The 11,215-nt window shown below is 37.2% G+C and overlaps 1 protein-coding gene across 1 annotated transcript in view; it reads right to left on the reverse strand.

Moving 5' to 3' along the window:
* Positions 1–2,635: 2,635 nt before the first annotated feature.
* Positions 2,636–11,215, reverse strand: part of LOC123516113 (organic cation transporter protein-like) — a 21,544-nt gene continuing 12,964 nt past the window's right edge. Inside the window, 7 exon segments of the mRNA XM_045275219.1 lie at positions 2,636–3,917; positions 4,664–4,848; positions 5,428–5,600; positions 5,867–6,081; positions 6,457–6,604; positions 6,791–6,959; positions 10,530–10,684. Coding sequence (XP_045131154.1) covers positions 3,669–3,917; positions 4,664–4,848; positions 5,428–5,600; positions 5,867–6,081; positions 6,457–6,604; positions 6,791–6,959; positions 10,530–10,684 — 1,294 coding nt within the window. The 3' untranslated portion in view covers positions 2,636–3,668.

The following is an 11,215-nucleotide window of genomic DNA, read 5'->3' on the forward strand; positions in this document are numbered from 1 at the left end:
AGCCAGTGTCACTCAAGTCAGAACTGGGTGCGCTAAGTATAGCATATAGGATAAAAAATAATTCGTTTCCTCACTTATCATTATTATTATTTTTTTATATAAACTGAGGTAACATTCTCTCTCTCTCTTATTGTGATCTGTTTATCTATTTCTTCTTAAGTAGGAGTTTAATACTAAAAAGAAAAGGATAGAAAGAAAGAAGGAATTAAGGTTAGGGAGGGGGAAGGTAGGAGAAGGACGGGAGAGAGGAGAGGGGAAGGGAGAAAGGATATCGAAAGGAAGGAGGGAAGGAAAGGAGATGGAAGGGGCAGGGAGGGGGGAAGGGAGAGCGGAAGGAAGAGAGGGACGGGAGGATAGGAAACGAGAAGGATGGAGGTGGGAGGAAGGAGTGAAGGTGTTTTTTATGGTTCTAGAGACAGATTAATAAGATTTCTACATTATTAACGGGAGAAAAACTCTTTAGAACCCGGTTAATAATATCTCCAGCCTTTTAAATAATCGTGGTGAGAAAGCAGAGCGTGTGAAGCCTGTGAACCTGAATTTGAGGATTTAGTGCTTCGTTTATTGTCTTGTTTGTGGCTGCTCCTCGTTTTCATTGTCTTGGCTTTATTAATGTTATGTAATTATTAGTACCAGGGCATTAGTGAAAGGGTTGTGATATTAAAGTTTTTTTTTAAATAATATGTTTACCTTAATTATCATCGATCTCCTGTTCTTGTTACCTGTGTGCTAATAAAACATTTTATTTATTTTTCATTGATTTTTTTTCCTTCACTATCTTTCCTTTATTTACTTATTTATTCATTTTCCTCCTTATAGTCTTATTATTGAGAAAAAACACATTTATTCTAATGCTTTTGGTAAGCTGATTATCTCCTCTTGCCTCAGTCATCACATCATTTATTATTTTTTTCTTATCCGACCACTCATTATCACTGTTATCACCATACACTGATACCCTAGTCCCTGCTGCCCTTGTACTTCATTATTCACCTTCCGCTGAGGCTTAGAACGACGACATCCGAGAATGTATTAAGACTTGTCTTCAATCGTCGCTACCTTACGTATAACCTTCATTACAATACCTTATTAAACTAAGTATCCCGCTATTCGTCACCACTATCAACACCATTAAATGATAACTCAATCTCTTATGCATACACATTCCACTACTTACCTTTCCCAATGGTGTGGTAGAGCTGATGTTTGAGGATAAATCAACACATGCTTTTAGCTCTCACCATTATTTTGTACCACGGGTTCACATCTAATAATGATGGCGGCCACTAGATGGCTTGCTCAGTACGGTCACTAACATAGCTATTAGATGTCATGTATTTCCATTTTCTATCCTATAATAAGGGTTATGTGATGATCTATAAGGGTTTAAATGCACTTCAAAGTTCTACTTTTGAGAGTAGTGGTTTAATGAAGTGTTTTATGTAGAATAAAAGGTATATTAACTTCAGACATAGGTCTTTTCCTGTTTCTATTTACTTTTTTTTTTTACTACGTTCAGTCTGCTCTTAAAAAAAAAGTGTGTCCATTTTAATCTATTAAAAGTGATCTTCCTCTGGATTCTGTCCTGTCACTCACTCTCTTCCTAATATTCATCAGTGATCTAAACCAAACTTCTTGTCCTATCCATTCCTATGCTGATGATACCATCCTAAATATTTCCGCGTCTTTTCAGAGATAACCAACACTTCATTAAGTTAACAGATCCCGCAGTGACGCTATAGAACGTCTGACTTCTGAATTCTTTAAGATTTCTGACTGAGGCAGAGAAAACTTAGTGTTTAATACCTCAAAAACTCAATTCCTCCATCTATCAACAGGACACAGCCTTCAAGACCGCTATCCCCTCATCTTCAATGACACTCAACTGCTTCCCTCTTTTGCATTGAATATCCTCGGTTTGTCCTTTACTTATAATCTAAACTGGAAACTTCACATCTCATCTCTTGATAAAACAACTTCATTAAAGTTAAGAGCTCTGAGGTGTCTCCGCCAGTTTTTCTCACCCTCAAACTGCTAACTTCTTGAGACCACTTCATCGATACACTTAGTAAACTACAGGGTGATGGTAATACTCCTTTAGTTAATTAGTTTATTGACAAAAAATTTACAATAACACAGCAAAAATTTATATATATATATATATATATATATATATATATATATATATATATATATATATATATATATATATATATATATATATATATATATATATATATATATATATATATATATATATATATATATATATATATATATATATATATATATATATATATATATATATATATATATATATATATATATATGTGTGTGTGTGTGTGTGTGTGTGTGTGTGTGTGTGTGTGTGTGTGTGTGTGTGTATATATATATATATATATATATATATATATATATATATATATATATATATATATATATATATATATATATATATATATATATATATATATATATATATGTATATGTGTGTGTGTGTGTGTGTGTGTGTGTGTGTGTGTGTGTGTGTGTGTGTGTGTGTGTGTGTGTGTGTGTGTGTGTGTGTATATATATATATATATATATATATATATATATATATATATATATATATATATATATATATATATATATATATATATATATATATATATCACGATGGCCATACAATCCATACAATAAAGAAATGATGTTACTCGAAGATACATCGATAAGAATACGATGTTCAACGATAACAGACAACTACAGGACGACAATTACGCGAAGGCCTCATGACAGACACAAGTGGGACACGACCTTTTTTTTTTTTCTGGAATTCATGCCTATAGATAATTTCTCTTTTTTTTTTTTACGGAAGAGGGGGAAGCTGTCCAAGGACAACAAAAATATAACCATAAAAGGCCCACTTGATTGCTAGTTCCCTAGAGTTAGCCAAAATACTGGAACAAATATCTTGAAACCTTCCTTTTAAAAGAAGTCAAGTCGTAGGAAAATGGAAATACAGAAGCAGGCAGAGAGTTCCTCATACTACCCGATTGTTACGCGTTCATTCCTCCCACGTTCCTCACGGGCTCAAAACGTGCATTTTTCATTGCCATATATTACGTAATCGTTTTATATCAGTTCACAATACGTTATGGACACGTTCTGTCTGCTACTTGCACGCTAACCATACCATAGGCAAGCGCTCTGCAGACGTCAAAAACGGAACGGAAAAAAAAAAAAATAAATAAAATAACAAAGTTCAGTGACATTTCAGCGTGCGCTAACGATTCACATAAGCTAGGCATTCGTTGTCTTAATTAATCGTCAGAAAGTGACAGGAGCTTTAATGCAGCATGTAATACACAGCCACGTGTCTGATTGTTTCCTATTCAACAGAACATGTCATTCGGAGTCTTCCGTTTACAAGAATAGCAATAAGCATTTGTAAGATGTTGCAATCTAATTATCTGTCATATACATTGCTGTCTTGTTCAAGGCATCAATACTCTGATAAGGACCTATACGTATAAGTTGGTACAGAAAAGTTTCAGTAAGGAGGAGGAACATTCGGTACATTAATGTCGTGTTGAGATGTTGTACTAAAGACAGCAGTTCTGCACTAGCATAATAAATGTCACCATACATTAATAACATTACGCATCACTTACATTTGTGCTCCTCTATTATATGCTTGTAGTCACGTTCTCTTTGGTTGCAGACTCGCCATCATCTGCTTCGGTTGTTTTCTTGAGTCGTGTTTGATGATCGGTATCCCTCACGAAGCCCAAGTTATCTTTCCCTGCACGTTTTTCCATATTATTTTCCTCCGATAGAGTACGTCCTTTTGTTTCAGGGAGAATAATGGAAAGAACAGCAGCTATCAAAGATAGAATGCTGAACACGGCTGAAGGCGCCCACGTTACAAGTTCTCCCTGGAATAATCAAGGAATTAATAGTAGATAATTGCGAGTCCTCTACTAAACGAATTACTATATGATCTTGTTATTATTATCATTATTATTATTATTATTATTATTATTATTATTAATATTATTATATTTTTTTTTATGAACTGATTCAAACGTTGTCATCTTTAGTTAACATTGTACTTCTTTCATCCTGCATATTTACATATATATCCTGACATATGTTAGATTTTATGCTCCGTCTAGCGACTTGAAGCCTATGAGGCAGCAACATCGAAACGCTCTTAGGTTAGATTTATTAGCTATATTTCACCATCATAATTCCTTAGGGCATAAGTTACTTATCAGCTTTATTTTCTTCTTACTTTTACAAAATACCTATTGCATTATTAGAATCATGAATTTATCAACGTTTTTCTCCTCTGTTTGTGCTGCTCGTTCGTTATATAATTTCTTTCTACACAAAACAGTTTTCACAACAATAGCCACTTCTGTAATGTACGTTTCTTACTAAGATCTGCATGTACTTATGTTTCTCACAACAATTCTTGGAAATTCTTCCATATTTTCATTTTTATCTTATTATGTTTACTATTATTGTTTAGAACTACGGACAGTATCATTCCATCAAAAGGAACAGGAAGGTAATTTTTCTTTGGAATTCACCCAACCCTCATTATTGTGTTGTAGAGATTGTGTAAAATACTAAATAATTTTTGAAGAGTATAAAACCACCAAAAATGGGTTCTCACCAGTACGTCGTTGAGGTATGGGGAGCTGACACTGCCCACCCTGGCACACACGCTGGCCTGTGAGGTGGCAAGGGAGCGGTATTTGGTAGGGAACAGCTCCAGGGTGAACAGCCAGATCAAGTGGAAACCCATAGTGATCGCTACCTTTCCGCTCAATGACAGGAACATGAGCAGACCGATAGGGGCTGTGGAGCGTAAAAGTGTACCGGTAAAAAAAAAATATATATATATATTATTAGGTTCCTAAAATAGTGTTGTACATGAAAAGAATGCATGCAATAACAAAGTTGTTAATATTTAGTTATTGAGAGGTTTAACAGAAGATTAGACAAATTTATGAATGATGATGATAGGTGGAGATAAGCCTGACTACTTCTTGTAGATCTCTCTTTTCTTTTATGTCCACGGTACTGTTGCCCAATACACAGAATTTCAAGAGTAAATATGTTTTTACTGAACAGGTTATTATATGTATACATGGTTGCATTAATTTCTTTAAAAATGTAAATTGCTTGAATGATAGATACTACGGTTCAAAGGCTGAAACTCGGTTTTTTTTTTTTTTTTTAATAGCAATATGACTTTAGTGTTTTCATGCATTCATAGAAAGTATGTGAATCGAAAATATGATATATGCCTGATAATTAAGGAAAAACGGACAATTCCAGTACAGAAAGCAGTTAAAAAGGAGTGTTTTTTTTTTTTTTTTTACCAACGAAATACTGTTCTCGGCGTTCATAAAAGCCTTTAAATCCCATACTTACCGGCGGGGTAGAGGTAAATTAAAGTTGACAGTATGAGGATGGTGATGGCACACACCAGATACAGAAGCGCTAGGGACTTGACACGTCCCAGGCAAACCATGAGAGGCCACAGCAGGAGGTAAGAGGGCAGTTCTAGAAGACCTCCCAGGAATATGTAGAGGTAAGGGTCCGCGCTGAGGGTTGAAATGCAAGGACGATGAATGCGGGGAGAGAAAGATATACTGAATCTCGGAAGTGAACAAAAATGGAATTCCTTACGTGAATTGTGAAATGATACATTGACTGCATTTTCAGGAATATCATCCAACTTGAATCAGGCTTCTGTGGGAACTTAATTGTCATAGTGCTACATTGCACTTAGGATGCACGTTTTCAAAGTCTTGGAGATGCTACAATGAATATCAAACTTTCAGAAATGCCGTATATAGTGGTTCTCAACCTTATGTTGGTGGCGTTGAGGGAAATTCCATAGTAGACCAACGCAGAGGCAAACCAGCAGTAGAAGACAATGAGAGCTCGTCCCCGAAGCTCCCTCACCGTCATCACAGCCAGGTATTCTTTCACCACATCTAACACGCGACGCACTGAATCCCAGGGGATGCGCTTTGTGTTGCTCTTTACATCCGACAGAATGGTCTCTTTCTCAGCTGATGCCTAGAATTATTGTTGAAATGTAGTTGTGATTGCAATAGGGGGAAGGGTAAATGTGCCAGGCAGCAAAAGCCATATAGTACTCTTGGATAAGCGTGTTCTAAGAAAAGGGGCGAGCGGGTTGAGAAGGGCTAGGTCATATGAAAGACGTCAGTGGTATTGAACATAGAATTATTGAAGAACAAGTAACCATTATTTTGTAACTGTTGTTGCTGACTGACTAAAATGCGTTCCTCAATCCACATTCCCACACCCACTCACCAATAAAGAACCACACATGCAAATGTATGTATCGTAAAAAGTATTGTATAGCTATGTTCAACTTTCTTTCGTTGATGTTAACGTGTAAGAGTCATATTTTTAAGTGTCGAAGGTTACTTTTTTCTGCAGCTGCTCCATGGCGGCCAGCAGCTTCTCGTCTGATGGTAACGTCTTTTTGTTTATTTTTGCAGCCGACGTGAGGACTTCGAGTGCTTCGTGATGTCTTCCCTGAAGGATCAGCCAGCGAGGTGATTCTGGTAAAAACCTGAGAGTGCGATATGACTGTTCATTAAACATCACACTTATAAGGGAGTCTCGGAAGTCAGAAAGAAGAAAACAGAGAATTGCTCTAAGATAAATAAACCACGATATAATTCAGCATGATGTTACAGAGACAAGAGGCATGTAATGGGATGGTGTTTGTTCCGCAGGTGAGACTGCAAAGACTCACCAGTAGTAGAGTACTAGAAGTAAGGTCGGGAGGGAGACGGCGACTTGCAACCACTTCCAAGGCCGCACTAGATAAGCAATGCCCGGCAAGAGCATGTAGCCCAGGGCCCACGGGATAACGAACAAGGCGGAAGTTCTCGTTCTCTCACGGCGTCCAGATGTCTCCATCACTAGAGTGTAAACATATAAAAAGTTTACATATTTCATGTTATAAAAGTGTCTATGATTCACTGTGTGTATGTATGAACTAGTTTATCCTATAAGATATTGAGCAAAGCAAATAAAGTTCTAATCTAAGGATACATACAGGTATTGTTTTTCTTGTTATGTAGGAAGGCACCAATCATGGAAAAGAAAAATATAAAAAAATTCTCGTGAAAAGTCCATATGGTAAAAAAAAAAAAAAAAAATGAGAATACTAATAAACTCTTGCATTAGCGAGTTGGACAGAATAGGGGTGAAACGAAGAAGAAAGTCTCGTGCAGCGAGGCTGCAGGAGGAGGCGAGGCATGTAGTTAGCAAGATCAGAAGAGTAATTAGCATGAAAATAGTAGAAAATTATAGTAAGAGATTCAACATTCCGGCGTTGAGAAAGAGGCTGAAGACAATCAGTCAAAGAAGGGGAGTTCATGAGACGAGAAAATTTGAATTCCACCCTATCTAACAAAACTGTGTGAATGGAACCCCCCAAACATGCGAAGAGTACTTCATACAAGGACGGATAAGACCCTTGTACAGATTTAGCAGTTGAAGGGTCGAAAAAAAAAAAAAAAAAAACTGGCGGAGACGACTCAGAACGCCTAAATTCATAGAAGCTGTTTTACCAAGAGATGATATGTGAAATTTCAAGCTTAGATTATGAGTAAAGGACAGACCGACCGAGAATATTCAGTGTAGAAGAGGGACACAGATGAACGTCCTTAAAGAAGAGGGGATAGTTGTAAGGAAGGTTTTCTCGAGTTGTTAGATGGAGGAATTGATTTTTGAGCCATTGAAGTTTTCTCTGTCCCATTCAGAAATATTAGAAAGATCAGAAGTCAGGCGTTCTGTAGCGTCCCAGCGTGACCTGTTGACTTCCCTGAAGTGAATAGAGCAAGAAGTTTGGCTAAGATCATTAATGAATACTAGAAAGAGAGTGGGTGCTAAGACAGAGCCCTGAGGAACACCACTATTAATAGACTTAGGAGAAGAAGAGTTGCTGTCTACCACAGCAGCAATAGAACAGTCGGAAAGGAAACTTGAGATAAAGATGCAAAGAGAAGGAGGGCAGTTTTCAAAATCAAAGCTTTGTGCCAGACTTTATGAAAAGCTTTAGATATGTCTAATGCAACAGCAAAAGTTTCACTGAAATCTCATCTCTAAAAGAGGATGACCAAAAGATCACCAGTAGAGCAAACTTGACGGAAGCCATTGCGAAGTGATAGATGCTTAAGAATCTTTCTGTTGAAGATAGATTCAAAAACTTTAGACAAGCAAGAGATTAAAGCTATAAGTCGGTAGTTTGAGGGATCAGAACGGTCACTTTTTTTTTTAGGAACAGGTACGCAAACTTCCCGAGAGAAGGAAAGGTAGAAATCGATAAACATAATTGAAAGAATTAGTTTGGCCAGGCAAGTGTAAGAACGGAAACAGTTTCTGAGAACAATAAGAGGGACCCCATCAGGTCCATAAGCTTTTTGAGGGTTTAGACCAGCGAGAGCATGGAAAACATAATTATCTCCTTTGTTATAACCTCAACAATAGAATGATTAGAAAGGAAACTTAATATGAAGTTGCAGAGAGGATAGAAGCCGTAGGAAAATAGTTTGGAATTCAAAGCTTTGTGTCAGACTTTCTAGAAAGCACAAATCTCAGCAAAATCTCAAAAAGAGGGTGACCGAGACTCGGTAAGGAAACCCAGATCACCAGTAGAGCGGTTTTGACGGAAAGTGTACTGGTGAGGAGACAGAAGATTGCGATATGATAGATTTTTAAGAAACATGCAGTTGAGGATAGGTTAAAAACTTTAGATAGGCAAGAAATGAAAACAACAGGACAATAGTTTAGGAGATTATAACAATCACCTTTTTTTTTTTAATAGCCTAAATGTGGACAAACTTCCAACAAGAAGGAAAGGTAAAAGTCAATAGACAGAATTGAAAGAGTTTGACCAGGCAATGTGCAAGCACGGAAGCACAATTTCAAAGTACAACATGAGAGACCCCATTAGGTCTAGAAACCACAAGGATTCCGGATATATAATAAAGAGCATATGATTTAGGTGGTGGAAGGCTCTTTATCATGTATGGCCTGAGAACAGGCTTTGTTAAACCAAGGTTTGGAAGATTTACATCGAGAGAAAGAATGATTAATGTACACCTTCATACCAGATACTATCTCCTCTGTTATGCGCTCATGCATAGAGATGGGTCTCACACACAGAAATGGCAAATTCGGGGAACCAATGTCTGTTACCGCTTGTTTATAGCATTGCAGCGGTGTGTGTGTTGGTGTGTGTTTGCCGTGTGCACGTTGCTGCAGATTTGAGTGACGAAGATCGAGTGACAGTCTAGTAACAGCAGAATAAACCACACACAAAAATGAAAAATGATCATAACAATAACCATGAAAATACAATGAACGATAGAAAATTGCAAGAGACGAAACACTGGCGGAAAACGATAGACATTAGAGAGCCACAAACTTAAGGAAATTTATAAAATTATAGCTTCTTAAGAGAGTGGTTAGAGCAGAGTATGCAGCGCAGCTACGGTCACGATCCATTGGACTACATTACGGGAGATAACAATTAGTATACAATGGAAGAACAGGACAGCTATGTCGTTGTTAAAGTTCACTTGTAAGATGTATAAGAGGGGATATGATAGAGTTATTTCAAATGTTCTCAGATACAAACTACATAGATGTGAGATCTTTCTTTACCTTAGAGGAGGGAAGTAGGACTAGAAATCATGGCAGGAAGATTAGAAAGCAAGGCTGCAGGTTAGATATAAGAAAATATTTCTTTAGTCATAGGGTGGTAGACTTCTGGAATGCATTGCCAGAGAGGGTTGTAAATAGCACTAGTTTGACAATGTTTAAAAACAGATTAGATAAGCACTTAAATTTATTAGATTTATAATTATGTATAGCGCTGCATGATAGTTTTTATAAGAAATTTACTATAGTTAAACAAGACATGATCCCCATGTATGGGGACCACAAATTGTAGAGGATTTCGCTGCAGGACTTAGCCCTGTTAATGGGCCAAATATTTAGAATTAGTATATAATGTATTGTGTACTTGTAAGTGTATCTTTAAGTACTGATGACGAGGTCGCTGTGCGACTGATACAGGATAACCTAGATGGGCCCTGGTGGCCCTTTGTTATCCTATTATTTATGTTATGTTAAGATGGCAAAGAAATGGCGAGACCTCGGTAAACTCTATATACTGTGAAATTGCTAAAACAGCGATTGAATGGTTTGTGTGTGTGTGTGTGTGTGTGTGTGTGTGTGTGTGTGTGTGTGTGTGTGTGTGTGTGTGTGTGTGTGTGTGTGTGTGAGAGAGAGAGAGAGAGAGAGAGAGAGAGAGAGAGAGAGAGAGAGAGAGAGAGAGAGAGAGAGAGAGAGAGAGAGAGAGAGAGAGAGAGAGAGAGAGAGAGAGAGAGAGAGAGAGAGAGAAGCATGAAGTACAAAATTTTTAAGGTAAAGTTAATTCATATAAGATAATGCAGTACTATCATATTAGACTTACTTACGGAGAGTGATGCACCCCAGGTAGATGCCGGCCATGACGGCCATGATGACTATCTTTAGGAGAATGTACACCTCCACAACGGGAGACAGAGCGGACCCGAATGCCGACAGAAAGGACAGCAACGAACACCACAACACTATTTTCCTCCGTCCGTATCTGTCATCCGGTCAGAGAAACTATTGATGAGCGTGGCATAAAAATAGAGGTAATAATAATAATAAATATTATGTACCACCTTCTGAAACCTCTTGAACTTTTCTACTGCTGCTGTGGTTGTCTTCTTTGGTAACAATGAGAATAGCATGAAAATATAGTTTGCACTGGCAGAATACAGAGAGAACTAAAGGTTATTTTTGTATAATCTATGGATTTAACCCCTTCAGTACTATGACGCGTTTTCATATTTATTCTGCTTACTATTTGGCAATTTCATACAGCTTCAGAAATTTATGTGAGAATTGATATAGTGAAGACTCTGGCCATCAATCTTCTGATCTCCATAGACCCTTCCTAATGTAAGTAAAACTGTCTAATCATACGCAAACCCAAGGTAAAAATGTGTCCTAGTATTGAAGGGGTTAACATAACGTACACTATTGCAAGAAAGACTGAAATAATATTTCCCTGGATGGCAGCTCGCTATATACTATTGGAGTTGAAGGAATGTCTTGAATTAATAAGTTTTGA

This window comes from Portunus trituberculatus, chromosome 40, assembly GCF_017591435.1.
Source record: "Portunus trituberculatus isolate SZX2019 chromosome 40, ASM1759143v1, whole genome shotgun sequence".
In the NCBI taxonomy this organism is placed as follows: domain Eukaryota; kingdom Metazoa; phylum Arthropoda; class Malacostraca; order Decapoda; family Portunidae; genus Portunus; species Portunus trituberculatus.